This window comes from Mixophyes fleayi, chromosome 4 (genome assembly GCF_038048845.1).
Source record: "Mixophyes fleayi isolate aMixFle1 chromosome 4, aMixFle1.hap1, whole genome shotgun sequence".
Lineage (NCBI taxonomy): Eukaryota > Metazoa > Chordata > Amphibia > Anura > Limnodynastidae > Mixophyes > Mixophyes fleayi.
In genome coordinates this window covers 294135492-294155338 of record NC_134405.1, presented here as the reverse complement: position 1 = coordinate 294155338, position 19847 = coordinate 294135492, and the positions used below count along the sequence as shown (strand labels likewise).

The 19847-nt window shown below is 41.1% G+C and overlaps 1 protein-coding gene and 1 pseudogene across 1 annotated transcript in view; both read left to right on the top strand.

Moving 5' to 3' along the window:
* Positions 1–19847, top strand: part of LOC142152830 (organic cation/carnitine transporter 2-like) — a 64609-nt gene that overhangs the window by 11507 nt on the left and 33255 nt on the right. Inside the window, exon 2 of the mRNA XM_075209845.1 lies at positions 19594–19697. Coding sequence (XP_075065946.1) covers positions 19594–19697 — 104 coding nt within the window. The remainder of the gene's footprint in view (positions 1–19593; positions 19698–19847) is intronic.
* Positions 7857–8536, top strand: LOC142150158 (COP9 signalosome complex subunit 8 pseudogene; annotated as a pseudogene).

Here is a 19847-nt window from a genome sequence, read left to right as displayed (position 1 = left end):
TGTTTTTGGGGTGTCCTCCCTAATTGTGCATTAATATTTCTGGCTGTCAAAAGTCATATCTGTCAGCAGTATCTACTCAATAATTTTTAGCACTCCTCAGTGTTTTTGGGGTGTCCTCCCTAATTGTGCATTAATATTTCTGGCTGTCAAAAGTCATATCTGTCAGCAGTATCTACTCAATAATTTTTAGCACTCCTCAGTGTTTTTGGGGTGTCCTCCCTAATTGTGCATTAATATTTCTGGCTGTCAAAAGTCATATCTGTCAGCAGTATCTACTCAATAATTTTTAGCACTCCTCAGTGTTTTTGGGGTGTCCTCCCTAATTGTGCATTAATATTTCTGGCTGTCAAAAGTCATATCTGTCAGCAGTATCTACTCAATAATTTTTAGCACTCCTCAGTGTTTTTGGGGTGTCCTCCCTAATTGTGCATTAATATTTCTGGCTGTCAAAAGTCATATCTGTCAGCAGTATCTACTCAATAATTTTTAGCACTCCTCAGTGTTTTTGGGGTGTCCTCCCTAATTGTGCATTAATATTTCTGGCTGTCAAAAGTCATATCTGTCAGCAGTATCTACTCAATAATTTTTAGCACTCCTCAGTGTTTTTGGGGTGTCCTCCCTAATTGTGCATTAATATTTCTGGCTGTCAAAAGTCATATCTGTCAGCAGTATCTACTCAATAATTTTTAGCACTCCTCAGTGTTTTTGGGGTGTCCTCCCTAATTGTGCATTAATATTTCTGGCTGTCAAAAGTCATATCTGTCAGCAGTATCTACTCAATAATTTTTAGCACTCCTCAGTGTTTTTGGGGTGTCCTCCCTAATTGTGCATTAATATTTCTGGCTGTCAAAAGTCATATCTGTCAGCAGTATCTACTCAATAATTTTTAGCACTCCTCAGTGTTTTTGGGGTGTCCTCCCTAATTGTGCATTAATATTTCTGGCTGTCAAAAGTCATATCTGTCAGCAGTATCTACTCAATAATTTTTAGCACTCCTCAGTGTTTTTGGGGTGTCCTCCCTAATTGTGCATTAATATTTCTGGCTGTCAAAAGTCATATCTGTCAGCAGTATCTACTCAATAATTTGTAGCACACCTCAGTGTTTTTGGGGTGTCCCCCATAATTGTGCATTAATATTTCTGGCTGTCAAAAGTCATATCTGTCAGCAGTATCTACTCAATAATTTTTAGCACTCCTCAGTGTTTTTGGGGTGTCCTCCCTAATTGTGCATTAATATTTCTGGCTGTCAAAAGTCATATCTGTCAGCAGTATCTACTCAATAATTTTTAGCACTCCTCAGTGTTTTTGGGGTGTCCTCCCTAATTGTGCATTAATATTTCTGGCTGTCAAAAGTCATATCTGTCAGCAGTATCTACTCAATAATTTTTAGCACTCCTCAGTGTTTTTGGGGTGTCCTCCCTAATTGTGCATTAATATTTCTGGCTGTCAAAAGTCATATCTGTCAGCAGTATCTACTCAATAATTTTTAGCACTCCTCAGTGTTTTTGGGGTGTCCTCCCTAATTGTGCATTAATATTTCTGGCTGTCAAAAGTCATATCTGTCAGCAGTATCTACTCAATAATTTTTAGCACTCCTCAGTGTTTTTGGGGTGTCCTCCCTAATTGTGCATTAATATTTCTGGCTGTCAAAAGTCATATCTGTCAGCAGTATCTACTCAATAATTTTTAGCACTCCTCAGTGTTTTTGGGGTGTCCTCCCTAATTGTGCATTAATATTTCTGGCTGTCAAAAGTCATATCTGTCAGCAGTATCTACTCAATAATTTTTAGCACTCCTCAGTGGTTTGCGCTCAGAATGGATTCAAAGCAGTCCACATATGATCTAAATGAGCAACCAGGTTCTGTCACCAGTCCTGATGTTAGTGTTCCCAGTACGTCATCTGGCCAAGGCGATGTCAAACAACAGAGTGTTTTCAAATTAGTGCAAAAAACAAAAACCAAAAAAAAATTTACTGTATTGAAGCGAAAAAGAAGTGTAACTGAGCAAAAGTTAAGTGACGATAAAAAAAAAATTGCAAGCATGCCATTCTACACACGCAGTGGCAAAGAGAGAATGAGGCCTTCACCTTTGGCTATTAGTGGCAGATCCCAAAAAGTTACCCAGGCTACAATTGGTGCACAACTACTGTTACGCGTCAAAGCTGAGCTGCAAGATACCAGTGAGGCATTACAGGAGAATATTTGCTCTGATTCACAAATGACAACAATCCCTGTGGAGAGTCCATCCAACAGTGGGATGTCTAATCGTGAGCATTCTGCTGATGTGTGCCTTAATAGCCCGAGTGTAGCCGGTGATACCCAAATTGAGGATGCCACTTTGGAATTAGAAGAGGATGAGGGGGAGATTTGTGTAGGCGACGAGGGCGCTAATGAGGATGTTGATGAGGATGAGGTTGTTTGTGTAAGTCCTGCACCAGTGGCAGCAGTTCTGGCACGTGACAAGAAAAAGGCCATTGTCATGCCTGGGCATAAAACAAAAAAATCCACTTCTTATGTGTGGAATTATTTCTACCCAAATCCAGACAACAATTGTATAGCCATTTGTAGTGTATGTGAAGCCACAGTCAGTCGAGGGAGGGACCTTAACCATCTTGGAACCTCGTCTATGTTACGCCATTTAACGAGAGTTCATGGCAAAGTGTTGGGAAAAGCTGAAAGTTCTTCCCAAAAGAATACAAGCACTCCCTCATCAGCTAAGACCCTCCGCTCACCGACATACCGACGGCTACAAAATACACCCACCACACCATCCTCATCAATATCCTCAGTAGCGCTCGGAGTTAGCCCGGCATCCCACTTAAGGCTGGATGACTCCGGCACTATTATTGATTCCTCTGAAGAAAGCGTTAGTCCTGCTGCTGCTGTTGCTGCTGCTGGGGGTGAATCGTCATCCCAGAGGCAGGTGAATAAAATGAGCAGTCCTACATTTCAGCAATTAACTGTGAAACAATCATTTGCGAGGGGAAGCAAATATGACAGCAGTCACCCAGTCGCCAAGCGAATCACAGACGCCATGGCTGCAATGTTAGTGTTAGATCTGCGTCCAATCTCCACAATAAACGCAGCTGGTTTTTCACAGTTAATTGAGGTTTTGTGTCCGCGTTACAGAATTCCATCGCGACACCATTTCTCCCGTAAAGCTATTCCACAACTATACCAAAAAGTGTGTAAAAATGTAGAGATTGCGCTGAAAAATGCCATTCTGCCCACTGTTCACTTAACCACAGATATGTGGACAAGTGGAAGTGGCCAAACCAAAGACTATATGACTGTGACAGCCCACTGGGTTGGTCATTCACCTTCACCAGCAGGAACAGCAGCAGCATGTACACCACTACGTAACATTTGTCACAGGCAGGCCACTCTTTGTATCACCGGCTTCACTAACAGGCATACGGCTGACAATTTGTTACGCAAACTGAGAGATGTGATTGATGCATGGCTTATACCACTCGGACTCTCCCCAGGGTATGTCATTTCAGATAACGCCAACAATATAGTGCGAGCATTACAGCTGGGTGATTTCCAACATATTCCCTGTTTTGCTCACACCATCAACTTGGTGGTGCAGAGCTTCCTACGAAATAACCGTGAGGTGCAGGAGATGCTTTCGGTGGCCCGTAAAATTTCAGGCCATTTCAGGCATTCAGCCACAGCATGTAGGAGATTACAGCAGCTCCAAGAGCAGTTTAACTTGCCCTGCCACCAACTTAAGCAAGAGGTGGTAACTCGGTGGAATTCCACCCTGTACATGCTTCAGAGGATGGAGGAACAGCGCAAAGCCATCCAAGCATATTGCACAAGTCATGACATTGGGAAAGGAGGGGGGATGTATTTCACTCTTGCACAGTGGGGAATCCTTTCAGTGCTGTGCAAGGTGCTGAAACCATTTGAAGTTGTGACATGTGAGGTCAGTGCAGACTCTGCTAGTTTGATCCAAGTCATTCCTTTAATTAGACTATTGGAAAAGCAGCTTGAGAAAATGAAGGAGGAGCTGAAAGCAAGCAATTCAGCAAAGTATGTTGGCCTTGTCGATCAAGTACTTAATTCGCTTCACAATGATCCTCGAGTTATTAAGATCTTGAACTCGGATCAGTACGTTTTGGCCACTGTGCTTGATCCAAGGTTTAAAACCTACATTGAGTCTTTACTTGTAAATGAGCGAGATGTGAACTTTTGCAAGGAGCTATTGCTCAGCAAGTTGGCCGCTGAACTGGGCCTCGGCTTGACGACGTGTCCTCCTTCACTTTCTCAAGCTGTTGCTCGTAAAAAATTAAATTTCCAAAAAAGAAGCAGGGAAGACACAGGGGGCAGACGAGAACAATTTAACATCTGGGCTGGTTTGAAGGATTTTTCAAAAAAAAGTGTCACTTTGCCCATAAGTCCATCCAATATGAGTATAAACATGCAAAGGATGGTGGAGGATTACTTTCAAGAGGTAGTTGATATGGAAATGTCAGACAGTCCCTTTCCTTACTGGGAAGAAAAGCAGGCCATTTGGAAACCCATGTACAAACTTGGTTTGCAATACCTAAGCTGCCCACCCTCCAGTGTGTACTCTGAACGAGTGTTCAGCACAGCAGGGAACTTAGTCAGTGATCGCCGTAGAAGGTTACTTCCCAAAAATGTGGAGAAAATGATGTTTATAAAAATGAACTACATCTTCCACGAGGAAGGCCTTCACCATCCAAGACATCCAAGCACTGACTGTTCTCTAATGGCGGATTCAAGCGGCGATGAATTGATAGTCTGTGATGATGACGTACACACTGATGAGGGTGAGGATGAAGCTGAAGATGATGCCGATAACATCTTTTTAAAACTTTCTATGTAAGTGTAGGGTGCAATCTACCCCCAAAGAGGAAAGGGACTTGTGGCATTTCCATATCACATACCATCTTGAAAGGCTGCTGTTAGGGCAATTTATCCTTAAGGGTAGGGTGTCATAGACAGAGTGACCCTAAACTGGCTTTGTCCATTTTTCATAATATTGTACAGTCTATAATGGCTGAATTTTTTAGTATTTTATACAAGTGGAGGGGGGCCTAGAGAGACAGAAACCAAACTGGCTTTCTCCATGTCAATTAATATTGTACAGTCTATAATGGCTGAATTTTTTGGTATTTTATACAAGTGGAGGGGGGCCTAGAGAGACAGAGTGACCCCAAACTGTCTTTCTCCATGTCAATTAATATTGTACAGTCTATAATGGCTGAATTTTTTAGTATTTTATACAAGTGGAGGGGGGCCTAGAGAGACAGAAACCAAACTGGCTTTCTCCATGTCAATTAATATTGTACAGTCTATAATGGCTGAATTTTTTGGTATTTTATACAAGTGGAGGGGGGCCTAGAGAGACAGAGTGACCCCAAACTGTCTTTCTCCATGTCAATTAATATTGTACAGTCTATAATGGCTGAATTTTTTAGTATTTTATACAAGTGGAGGGGGGCCTAGAGAGACAGAAACCAAACTGGCTTTCTCCATGTCAATTAATATTGTACAGTCTATAATGGCTGAATTTTTTGGTACTTTATACAAGTGGAGGGGGGCCTAGAGAGACAGAGTGACCCCAAACTGTCTTTCTCCATGTCAATTAATATTGTACAGTCTATAATGGCTGAATTTTTTAGTATTTTATACAAGTGGAGGGGGGCCTAGAGAGACAGAAACCAAACTGGCTTTCTCCATGTCAATTAATATTGTACAGTCTATAATGGCTGAATTTTTTGGTATTTTATACAAGTGGAGGGGGGCCTAGAGAGACAGAGTGACCCCAAACTGTCTTTCTCCATGTCAATTAATATTGTACAGTCTATAATGGCTGAATTTTTTAGTATTTTATACAAGTGGAGGGGGGCCTAGAGAGACAGAAACCAAACTGGCTTTCTCCATGTCAATTAATATTGTACAGTCTATAATGGCTGAATTTTTTGGTATTTTATACAAGTGGAGGGGGGCCTAGAGAGACAGAGTGACCCCAAACTGTCTTTCTCCATGTCAATTAATATTGTACAGTCTATAATGGCTGAATTTTTTAGTATTTTATACAAGTGGAGGGGGGCCTAGAGAGACAGAAACCAAACTGGCTTTCTCCATGTCAATTAATATTGTACAGTCTATAATGGCTGAATTTTTTGCTATTTTATACAAGTGGAGGGGGGCCTTGAGAGACAGAAACCAAACTGGCTTTTTCCATTTCTTTACATATTTAACTATAAGTGTAGGGTGTAATATACATTCAAAGACGATGGCTGCATTGCCAATATGCATAGATGGAGAGGAAGACAATCTGTTTTGTGTGTAGAATAGGCCTACCAACGAAGAATTAAACTGTTTTTTTGGATGATTTATTACCTCAACAATTAGATTACTTGTCTCTAAAACAGTTGGAGCACTAAATTGGGTTAATTTAGGCCCAAAAACATGGATTTTCCCAAAAAATAGCAAAACAAAACCAAACAAAACCAAAACCAAAACCAAAACACGCAATGGCGGTTTTGCAAAACCAAAACCAAAACCAAAACACGACGGTAATCCAGATCCAAAACCGAATCCAAAACCAAAACACGGGGGTCAGTGACCATCTCTAGTTTTAATTAAGTTAGTATTTGTGGATTGTCTAACATAAAAATTGAGCTGTTAACGGCCCAGACGATTTCTAAATAGAGGAAGTGAAATATTGTTAGAAGTGCATTGCCGTTACTACAGAACAGTCTCAATGTTAATATTACTGTTTAGAAAACATTACAGTGATTAGGATGTATACTGGCCTATTCATGAAGCCCTAAACCAGGCAGAAACTGCTTTTTGCACATGGTTTAAACATTTTTAAGTAAAATTGTCATTTAAGAAAAGCCTAATGCATAGTGAATGGGGACTGCAGTCTGGGCAAGTTCCGAAAAGCTCAGCTTGTCAGCAATGGCTAACGCCATCTGAAGATTGAATCCTACAGGGAGGACATTGCGGTAGAGGGATCTTCCTATCCCTCACCTCAGCTTACCTGCTCTCTCATCCGTTCACTATCGCTTCTACTTTACACCTTATTAACCACCCATTGTATGCTGGGATCATAAAGTTAATTTACGCAGCCACTCCTTTCTGTTACATGTCCTGACTTGAGGAAAATAACAAATAGCCAACAACAGGAGCACTAGTGTTTTGTCAGGACACTGCTCTCAACCATTGTTAGGTCACAAAAGTTCAGGCGTGCGCAAAGCCACTTTGCAACAGTGTCCGGAATATTAAAGTAAGTAAAGTCATCTCCGTGGCAGCGTCCTATCGGGTGCGCCTACTGGGATGATTTTTTTAATAATTGGTTCCGAAAAATCATCTGGCATTGTTGCGATAATTAATGGGGCAAAACCTTGTTAATTAATAAATGGGCCCCATAGTTTGAATATATCCTTTAAATTGTGTTTCCTAATGCTCAGTAAAAACAATTTACACTGTTCCATTGGTGGAAATGAAGTCAGAGGGACAACCGAAAATGTCTGGATTCTTTTGCAGAATTATATTAGATACTTTACTGTCACCCTCAGACAGAGAGTGGGAGACTTGTGGAGGGAGACAAGGTAATAGCAGATCATCTAATACCGCTTTCATACTGCCGCCCCGGCAATATCCCGGGTTTTTCAAGCCGGGTTTTTGCCTAGGCTCGGAGCGTCCCAGCTCAGAAACACCATTCATACTGCACCTCGGACCTGGGAATTTCCCGGGTTGACCCCATTCATACTGCACAAATCTGTGCGCGGCAATTTGTGGCAGTTTTCATTGGCCGAGGAGCAGGAGCTAGAGGCCCCAGGAAGTATTGCTACCCCCCAGGTCTACAGTCAACTGTTATCTCTATACCTATTGCACAATGACATGAATAATGCCTGCTATCTGTGGAAAAGAGTCCCACCTGCTGTTAAATCTGCCAGTGCAGAGCTTGGTTGGATTTGGGAGGTGGGGCAGAGGATCTGGCAAAGAGAATTCCCAGGAATTTATGCTGCCATAGCTGCCCATCAATGGTCTGAAAACATACAACCAGTCATGGAGGCTGTACGAGATGCAACACGGCAGCGTGCATTTGGACTGGTGTCACAAGCTTACACATCAATTTCTGCTGATGATTTAGCAGCCTTTGTTGGACTTCCTGTGGAAGAAGCTGTTAAAGGTGTCTTAGAACAAGGTTGGCAGGCCGATTCTGCAACGCGCATGGTAATGCCGAAGAAGCCAGATTCTGCACCCCTGTCTCTGATCCCCAACGAACAGCAGCTGGCTAGACTCACCGACTACGTGGCTTTCCTAGAGAACTAGCGCTCCTTCCCAGCCTGACATCAAGAATGTGCAAAAGTTAGGCAGAGGGGGCATTCTCCACACTTCATATCCCGTTCTTCTAAATCCTCCGACTGAACAATCACTATACTCTTGCAGGCCAGGCACACTCCTCATCTTGTGAGCTGCGCTAGGACTGAAAGGGTTTGAGGATGGGAGAAAGCATCAAAAGGCAGACTTTGAAATTTGGCTTGTGTGGGAGTTAACTACTTTGCTGCCAGAAAGGCCTCTTATAGCAGTTTTCCAGAGGTGAGTTTTTCCAGTCTCCTTACTAGTAGTGGAATATATTAGCATATCATTTCCTCCTAGTAATTACAGACCTATGGAACATTCTGTAAGTTGTTTTCACAATGACACTGCATGTGTCACACTGATTTTGGACAATCGGGTGTCTCCATTTCCAGGTCGGTCCTGGTTTAACCATATACTGGACAGTCCCTATACACAAAGCTTCACAAAGTTCCTGTCATTGTAAATAAATAACGTAGCACAGTAACTGAAGCTGGACAGAAACAATGTAACCATCAGAAATGTCTCTTGAGAATACAGTCGATGCCCTGGTTTCATGGGGAACCTTCAGTGTACTGCTGCTTAATGTAATGGGAAATGAGTTACCACCAGTAAAAGTCGTCGTATGTCCTGCCCCACCCTGACATGGCAAATGGATTTCTCCAACAATTGATGGGTTTTTACAGAGACCTCACAGAAGATGTAATGTATGCACTTCAGGGTGATTATTACCTCCAGACACTGCATGGAAATTACAGCGGTGTTACGTTTGTCACCCTGCAGCCTGATATTTAAGGCCCTTAATGAAGAACATGACAGAATAAAATGTTTATTACCCAGAAGAAGAAAAAAAACATTGCACCATTCATAGTGCAGGCAACCCGGGTCCGACCCGGAAATTACCCCTCGATAAATCCCGGGTTGAAGACCCGGATTTTTAGACCCGGGATTTTTTACTTGTGCCATTCATACTGCACCAAGACCCGGGTCGTTTGAGCTCGCCCCGGCAAAAACCCGTGATTTTGGTGCAGAATGAATGGGGTATTAATAATTATTTTTGCTCAGTGTTCACTGCAGAAAGAGCGGAGAAGGGGCCACAGTTAAGTTGCAAGTATACTAATAAAAATGAGGTCGATACAAGTACATTTACAGAGGAGAAGGTCCTAACAGAGCTCTCAAAACTGAAAGTGGATAAATCAATGGGGCCAGATGGGATGCATCCAAGAATACTAAAAGAGCTTAATGGGGTGCTGGTAACACCATTAACAGAATTATTCAACCAGTCACTAGCTACAGGAGTCATTCCAGAGGACTGGAAAAAAGCAAATGTAGTCCCACTGCACAAAAGTGGAAGCAAGGGAGAGGCGACTACAGACCAGTGAGCCTTACATCAGTAGTGGGGAAATTGATGGAAACACTCTTCAAAGAAAGAGTTGTAGAATATCTCAAATCCAGTAACTTACAGGATCCCAAACAGCATGGATTTACTGGGGGGAGATCATGTCATACAAATCTTATTGACTTTTTTGACTGTGTGACTAAAGTAATAGATCAAGCGGGGGCTGTATATGTAGCTTATCTAGATTTTAGTTAGGCTTTTGACACTGTCCCACATCGCAGACTGTTAAGTAAACTTGAAAGCTTGGGATTGGATGCTAAGGTGGTTGAATGCATAAGATCTTGGTTGCATGATAGAAAAAATGGAGTGCATTCATAGGAGGGAAAGGTTGCCTTTTTGCAGATGACACAAAGATGTGCAACAAGGTAGACACACCAGGAGGGGTAAAACAAATGATTGATGATCTAGGTAGACTACAGGGATCGGTCAAGAGAGTGACAACTGCAGTTTAATGACAAAAAATGCAAAATCATAGGTCTCAAAAATCCAAAGGCTAAATATAGTATTAATGGCATTATAATGGAAACTACTGAGGAGGAAAGTGATCTAGGAGTCACTATTTCAGGTGACTTAAAGGCAGGTAAGCAATGTAACAAAGCAATGAGGAAGGCAAGTCAGGTGCTTGGTTGCATAGGGAGAGGAATCAGCAGAAAGAAAGAAGTAATAATGCCACTGTATAGGTCTATGGTACGGCCTCATCTAGAATACTGTGTTCAATTATGGAGGCCATATCTCCAGAAGGATATAAATACATAAGAGATTGTACTAAGAAGGGCAACTAAAATGTTGCATGGCCTACAGCACAAAACTTACCCGGAAAGACTCAAAGATCTTAATATGTATAGTTTGGAGAAGAGAGGGGAAAGGAAAAGGGGGACATGATAGAAACTTTCAAATATATCATGGGTTTTAACAAGGTACAGGAGGGAAACATTCTACAAAGGGAGAAAAGTACTAGAACACAAGTACATGCATTGAAGCTGGAAGGGAGTAAGTTCAGATTTCCTCTAATGAAAAACTACTTCACAGAAAGGGTAGTGGATCAGTGGAATAGCCGCCCATCAGAGGTGGTAGAGGCTAATACAGTAGAGCAATTTAAAGATGCTTGGGATAGACATAAGGATATCGTTACAAATAACTAGGGATCAAATAGGGTTTAAAGTACTATAGGTTAATTATAAAAATGGGCAGACTAGATGAACCAAGCGGTTCTTATCTGTCGTCAAATTCTATGTTTCTATGTTACAACCCATACAAGTTGTACTTCATTTGTCATATTTTGGGTGTAAAGTTCTACTGTACATCAATATAATTTAAAACACATATGCACATTTCGAGTGTATCATTTATTTTTGAGGAAGACGCAAACAAACTTAAAAAGGCTTTGGTTTGTTTTTTTAAAATCCATGAGTATTACACATTCTTGTCATCAAGCACTGCGGAACTCTAAACCCAAGTTGAATAATATAAAAAACAAACAACTTAATGTCTAGTAAACCAAAAATGGAGTCATGTAACCTTGATGATATCTCTTAGTATGCTTAATATAATCTTTTATCTCCCAACACTTTACATTTAATACGGATCACACTTAGGGGTATTTTTACTAAACTGCAGGTTTGAAAAAGTGGAGCAATCAGATTCTAGCTGTCATTTTGTAGAATGTACTAAGTAAATGATAACTAGAATCTGATTGGTTAATGTAGGCAACATCTCCACTTTTTCAAACCCGCAGTTTAGAAAATTTATCCCTTAGGCTGGGTACACACTCGAGGCTTTTCAGCCAATTATTGGGCCAATCACCCAATAAACGTCAGCTCAGCCACATATCGCGTTAGTGTGTATACTCACACAATGAACGACAAAGTGCCAATTGTCGTTTCATTTGGTTGGTCATACTGTTTGATAATCTTGTTCCAATCACCTGCAGATCATGTAGTGTGTATGCACTCATGATCATGATCTCCATAGAGTTTACATGATCATGATCTTTTCAGCCGATGCCAGCAATGAACATGTCCCAGTGACTAAATGTAGAGAGTGCTGTAGATGGAATAGTTTGTTCGTTCTGACACTGAATATTCCGTTTCAGAGTCACAGAACCTAATGAAATTTGTAAGGACATGTGGATAGCTATTACAAGGTGGTTTTAATCACTGGGACAGGAATGATTTAGTATTGTGCTTTCATTCTCTAAACAACTGTAGACCATATGAAGAGCACAGACCAGAAGGTAAATCTGTCTAGTGTGTATGAACGAATCATCTGACTGATTGCACCTTCAGTCAAAGGTACAATCATTGTAGATAACAAGTTGGTCAGAAAATTGTTCATTGTGTACTTACCCTTATGCCTTCATCCTGTCATCTGTTCTCGACATCTTTACTTCTGAGTCTGTATTTACTTTACACTATTCTTTATTATAATAGATAATAGTATGGTCAATATTACGGACAGGCCAAATGGGCATCTTATTTGGGCACATGGAATTCGACATTTTAAGTCATGTACGTTGCGAGGTGGGGCCTCCATGGCTCAGACTTGTTTTTCCAGCACATCCCACAGATAATCGTTCGGATGGAGATCTGGGGAATTTGGAGGCCAAATCAACAACTTGATCTCTTTGTCATGTTCCTTAAAGCATTCCTGAGCAATTTTTGCAGTGTGGCAGGGTGCATTATGCTGCTGAAAGAGGCCATTGTCGTTATGGAATACCATTGCCATGAAGTGCTTGGTCTGCAACAATATTTAGGTAGGGGACACGTATCAAAGTAACATCCACGTGAATGTTAGTACCCAAGGTTTCCCGGCAAAACATTGCCCAGAGCATTACATTGCTTCTGACAGCTTGCCTTCTTCCCATAGAGCAGGGCTTGGCAACCTTTTTCTATCAGTGTGCCAGAATAAATATTTTCAAGCCCAGGAGTGCCAGTTGTATGTATGTGTGTGTGCGTGTGTATATGTGTGCATGTGTGTGTGTAAGTATGTGTATATATATATATACATCCACACATCATTTGTTCCACAAGGGAACCATGGAGCTGCTTCATTAAAACAGCTGAAGATTATCAAAATGGGACTGTTGCGTTTCTTCTATCTTTGGCTGCTTTAGTAAGGCAGCTGCAGAGCTCCGGAGTGGCAGAAAGAAGGGGTCCAAGTGCCACGTCTGGCACACGTGCCGAGGGTTGCCTACCCCTGCCATAGAACATCCTGTGCCATATCTTCCCCAGGTAAACAATGAACAAGCACCCGGCCGTCCACTTGATATGAAAGAAAGCATCATTCATCAGACCAGGCTGCCTTCTTCCATTGCTCCATGGTCCAGTCCTGGAGCTCACCAGGTGGGTGTGTCACCTATCCATCAAGCTAGGGTTGTGGGAGGATTGTAAAGTAGTTAAGCCTGAGTTGTTCATCATGCAGTGTGACCAATGCCGAACAAGTGGGCCAGTGACTAGGAAGTTGGTCTCTATTAACTTAGCATCAGGGTTGCAAGAAAGTGTGTGGATTTTCAATCTTGTAAACTACTTTGCCATCCTGATAGTTAAAAAGCAAAGTACAAGCAAGAAGTTGTCGTGTGGGCCTCATCTCAAGGATGCTTGTGTCACAATATACATACACATACAAAAATTTGATGAACAGCACTCTCCACCTTAAAATTGGAAACACAGCCTGCACGGACAAGCATTTTGAACTCCAAATACAGTATCAATTGTTGTTTCAATGATCTCTTTAATATAATGCTACTTGTATTCATACATTCATAGATTGAATATTATATCTAATTAGTATTTATTTTTTGTCATGCAATAGAACATTACATATGAGGAGACAATGACAACATGTCCATGTATTCAGGAACCTAATGGCTAATACACTCCATCAAAGCATTACACCATAAGGAGATGTAGAATTTGAACATGACATTGCTTGGCCTCAGCAACTTTTGGGAAATGGCCCAGCAATGCCGCTCCAGACTCCCAGGCTGCTCTGCTCACAGAAGCCTAGTCTGACCACGTTTGGGTATGACGTCTGCCCAGTAAATCGTTGATTGGGGCTAAAGAGTCAGCTGCACTTCCTCCTGTGGTGGCAGCTTTGTCACTGAGCAGATGTTTGCTTCTAAATGATCACAGACTTTGAGTAGCTGTCAATAGGTCCAAAGTTTGAATAGCTGAGAGTGATAAGGGAAGAACAAGCCAAGAACTATTAATATAGGAGAAAGTCTCCAGTTAGCAAGTAGTAGACATCAGAAAGATAATAAAAGGCTACTAAATCTTCAAAAAAAGCAACTAGTAACAATCACAAACACATAATGTTTAGATTATGTCATCATGTGGGAAGTATATTCATGCTGTACTTCAGTTTTATCCTATACCTGCTTTAACTCCTTCATGTTCAGAAGTGTTTGACCCAGTGGTCGAAGTGGGAATTTAGAAGTGGTGGTATGGAAATTTGGAACAAATTTGGGTGGGGGCTGGGGGCCTTTCTAGACCCCCAGAAGCACTATGGATTTTGGTAGTATGAAATTGCAATTTTGCGTCATCAAGACCCACCCCCTGTTTTGAAATGCTGTGAAGCTTAGCATTTTTTAGCAGAGGGCGGAGCTACAGTGATGCAATAGCGTTGCCACACCCCCTCTTACCCCCTGTCACATGATCTCCCGGAGCAGAGGTTTAAAAAGTTGGCAAGTATGTATTTAATAGCACTTGTAAACTAGAGAACTGAAGTACTAATGTCCTGGCCTATCTGTGGAGATAGGAGAGAATGGTGTTTGTGCCGGGTAACAATTCAAATCAGGTTATAAATCATGGTTCGGTTTTCTGTTGTGTATTACTTAGGCCAGTCTGTTTGCCAGGCTATGTCATATGGGATGTTCATAAAGTGCATACAGCACATCATTATGTATTTATTATAATTAGTATCACTGTAGCCAACAGGGGCGCACACAGGGGGGGTTTCTGGGTCTCCAGAAACCCCTCCTCTCCGCTAAAGAAGTGCCCCTACATAGCGGCACTGTACTATACAGCAGCCGGGGCGCTGTCTAAGAAGTGCCGCGGACGCTTCTTTGACAGCGCCACGGCTGCTGTATAGTACAGTGCTGCCGAAATGGAGCTGCTGCTCTAGTGTTTGGGGTTTTTTTTGGGTGGGGGGGATTAAAAATCCTGCTTGCGCCCCTGGCCAAATGTGGCTTCTTCATTATAAACAGGTGGGCCAGATATTTTTATAGGAACATACCTTAGTATTGTCCACTTCAAAAGCAGAGTAGTTAATGTGCTGCTAAGAACAGCAGAATAGGAAAATGAGGCTGTCTGCGCTGGAAGGTGCTTTTCCCCTCCTCCACTGATGAGCATAACAACTCTGGCCCTAACATCCACACCAGATGCAAACTCCTTTTATTATCATGTCTTATTTTCATGTATTTTAAATAATACCTCCCCAAACAATGCATAATAAAATAATAAACAGAATTTGTATACATTATGCAGAATAAGAAAACATAGTAAAACTTGTACCCATGAAGCAAAACAAACAGTGCAAGATGACTTTAGTGACATCCTAGATATTACAATCACTTTAACAGTAAGTAGGAGAAGCTTGAGATACACACAATACAAATATCTGGAAACAAAAATGCGAGAGATCTGGGGGCATTCAATGATTATTTTGTTTCCTTTAGTACACAGCTCACAACAATATTGGCCTTCATGTCCGTGCAGGAAGGTGGGGTCAGTGTGATAGATGCTGTCACTCATTAACACTACTGTGCCCAGCCCCCATTGATGAGCACATCAACTGTGATGCAGACTGCTCATGCTTCCTGCAGCTTCCCACATCCCCTCATCGGCACAGACACACTCACATACCATACTTGCCCACTTTTAAAACCTCCCCTCTGGGAGATCAGGGCTTAACAGGGGCAGACTGGGCTGGATGACAGAGGGGGCAGCTGCCCCCCGGGCTGGTCCCATAGTGGGCTAACCTGGCCTGGGTCACTGGGCCACCTGCATTTATTTTCCTTTAAAATGTTACTAACAGGCTGCTGATATGAGTCTTGTCCCCCGGGCTAAAATTTGCCAGCCCTCCCCTGAGGCTTAATGATGTGAAATGGAGTCATTCAGCCCCGCCTCCTCTGGGAGAATGCCTACTCGTCCGGGAGGACTCCCTGAAAATTCTGGTACATCCTGGAAATTCAGGGAGAATAAGCAAGTATGACACACACACACACACACACACACACACACCAGTATCAAAGTGGTATACCAGACCAGCACATACTGCCCCACTTCCAGCTCTGGTTTGACCCTTTCATGACCATAATAGTTTTCATACTAATTTCATGCACTTGTCTCCTCAGTACAGTAGGTCATGTAGGGTAAAATCATTAAAATAACAACAAATAAAAGCACGTTACCCTAGTTCCACCGTTTAGTATTTACATGTAGTTAATGCTGCCTCTCAAAAATACCCTTAAATTTATTATAACCTTTTTAGGGATACCCATAAAGCTCGGATATAATCTCTACTTAGTTATAATAAAGTGTGTGGTTTGTGTCTGATTTTCTTCTCACTGTATTATTTTCCTTTTAACCGTTTTCCTCCTATTTAGTTGAGCTATGATTTGGGTTTTTTTTCCTACTACAAGAGCATGTGTTAACAAGTTCACATAGCATTGGCTTCTAAACTGATGTTAAAGCGTGTGAGCACATATTTTACCATATAGGGCCTGATTCATTGCGCAAAACTGGTATTTTTTTTGTGTATAATGCACATAATTATTCTGCGCTTGCCCAGAACCAGACCATATGCTTCAAACGCAGCAACTTCCAATTCATCTTCGAGCGTAAAGGATACTTACAACGGCTTACAATTTCGGTTACTGGTGATGACAGCTGAACATGTATGCTACAACATTCAGGAGCATCTGTGAAAAAAAATGAATGTACACTAGACATTATTTACATCCTAATAATTGTTTTTCAAAACAAACAACATTTTTTATTTTTTAATGTTTTGATATTTATGAATGTTATTATTACCAGGTGACATTAATTGAATAGGTCTTTGCTTTTTCTGTGCATTCTTTTGTGAGTTTATATTCCACATAAATATTGGACGTATCCTGTAGTGTCCTGTGTGGTAGAGCAGAGCAGACTTACACCCGTATTTATCACCGCACATATTTTCAAACTCCGCTCCTTGTTGAATACAGACCTACGTATACCCATTTCAGTTGCATTTTTTTAAAAAACAACGCCCAATACGTTTGTTTTGCAAGCCTTAATGAATCAGGCCCATATATGTCTTTTCCCTTGGAATGTCCTGGAGACTTCTGAATAAGAGGGGAGACCTCTCAGAGTCCAAAGAGAAGAGACAAATCTCTTGGTTTGGCTTGAGTTCTTACCTGTTGCAAGGTGGATGGGAACATCAGATCTTCCCTTCATAAGTAAGCGCTAAGTGGGGGAGCGATGATGCAGATTGCCCTGATGACATGATTACTCTGCCCAGTCTGTAATGACAGACACTATCTCTGGGCAAGTTGACTTAGCAAACTTGGGGTGTTGGAGAAGAAATTAGGGCAGTTAATCTGCTCAGTAATAAAGTTGAATCTTAATATTTATTGCTGTTTTGCATTTTATTATAACGCATAATTAGGACAGTCAGGAATTTGCTGCAATACGATGATGACTCACTGTGTTTCAGCTTAGAAAACACCTGTCTCCTCAGTACAGCTGTAGCATCAGTGACACCTCCAGGCAGTAAGCGATACTACATATTATATGCACTTCAGCAAAATAGAAAATGTTATAAGTATCAGTGGCGGAACTACAGTGGGTGCATGGTGTACGACCACTATGGGTTATGAGGTACGGGGGACCCAGCAATGGCAGTGACCCCTCACCTTCACACCCACACATTATCTTACAAAACTAATGCCTTGCTCTGAAAAGACCAGAGCAGACCTGAGTCCTTTATCAGGTGTGACTGTACATGCGCAGTGGGAGTAAGCAACGGCTGTGCCTGCTCAAAAATGGTCGCTTCTCTGCTCTTTTCAGCAGAATCGGGGGCTCAGGAGGAAACATTGGCATCGCCGTGCCCCTAATCATACATCACTATGGAGCATTCCACCCCTGAGCAGTATGATTTGTTAATGAGATTTTATTTTAAATGTGAAGCACTGTTAATGTATAGCCCTGACTGCAAGCTGTAAAACTATAATTGATTTACTCACAAAAACATAATTAAACACTTATCTGCTGTTTCTCAGCCCCTCACCTTTGAAAACATTAGCGCTGTTGATTTTTACATTAAGTGTAACATAATGAGTCTTGTTCCAACTAGTGACTTAGTTAATAATTTATAGAGTTAATGATGTACTGAAATAATCATTTGTTATATACATATATTCTGTACTGACAGACCTCCCAGGATGTCACAGGGAAAGTGAAGAGTCTCCTATATTAAACAAAACACATTATTAAACAGCTGGGAAAATTTACCATTTTAGGCTTTGAATACATAGCTGCACTTAGCTATGTATTCATGTATCTGTATTGTCTGTACATGCATTATGTTTTTAATAAACTGGCTGCTGCAGGAAGATAGTGCACCCCTCACAACCGGGGGAAGCCATCTCTGCAGCAGTTTTGGCATTGTATTTGGGAAAGCCATATTAAGTCCTATAAGACTATATTGGTAAAAATGATTAAATGTATGTTTTGTTTTGTTTTGTTCTGTTTCTGTTTTTATGTTGATTTTCAGATAGTTAAATTATTCCCTTCTAGGGCCCAACAAAATAATTCTATGTTCTTTTACTCTGAGTGGGGGTAACTATGAATTTCCATTCCTCACATAAAACTACATTAATATACACAATTACTCACATTCATTTTGTAGTCTATTGTAAGCTCAGTGATGCCTTACCATTATGTTAAATCCTGCTAAATAGGATAAGAGAGCACTAGTGATATTCTGGGTATAGCTGTCTTTTGGTTTTTGTTAGTTTTTTTTTTTTTTATGCAAAGTTAAGTGATATCTCATTGATAATTAAACTGAGGAGGAAGCCTTTAGCTCTTGCTCTCATCTATCTGTTGTTTAATACACTCTTCAACTGATAACCTTACCTCAACTGGACCGATCTAGGCGTTACTGTCACAGTGACCTGACAGCCAGATTGCTGGGAATGTTGGGAGATATGTATGAGTGAAAGGATGTTTTTTTTCCCGGAGGGAAAGGAGTTGGGGGCAGCCTAGTGCTTCAGAGGTGCTAAACACATCCCCAGATTGTATAACCACACCACAATAATCACCACCATGGACCATCTGGACACCACCGGACCCTCAAAGTTTTCCTTGTTAGTTTATTAAACACAAATGTTCAATAGCTAGAGACAACACCACATTTGAAGTTACCTGTAGAACACTTTTCTTACATGTCACCCACTTAATACATTTTCATTCCAGAAATCTAAAATAGAGATCTAGGTGTAAATTTATGAAGCTGCCGGTTTTCAAAAGTGGAGATGTCGCCTATAGCAACCAATCAGATTCTAGTTATCATTTATTTCGTACATTCTACAATATGACAGCTAGAATATGATTGGTTGCTATAGGCAACATCTCCACTTTTGCAAACCTGCCGCTTCATAAATTTACCCCCTAATCTGTCAGCATTCATTTTATTAAAATAAAAGTAAAAATAACCCTCAAGACTCTCAGTATTTCAATTGCCTATAGGTGGACTCTTAACATTGTAGCTATAAAACTTGTCTTTCTTCACCTACTGCTAAGACATCAACCATCATTTCCTGTGAGCTGTATATTTTAGTTAATTTGACATTTTATTTTACAGTGGGATATAGTCTGTGAAAATGACTGGAAGGGGCCGCTAACAACATCTTTGTTTTTTGTTGGTGTTTTGCTGGGCTCATTTATTTCTGGACAGCTCTCTGACAGGTAAAGTAGTTTGCTCCCCCCTAACATTAAGTGTGTACTTGTGAGTCTGAATGTAGCTTTCCCGGAGGTGGAGAGATACTAAGTTGCTTTACAAAGTCGATCAATGAGCTGTTTGCAGATACAGGTGAAAAGTTAAACTTGTCATTTGCA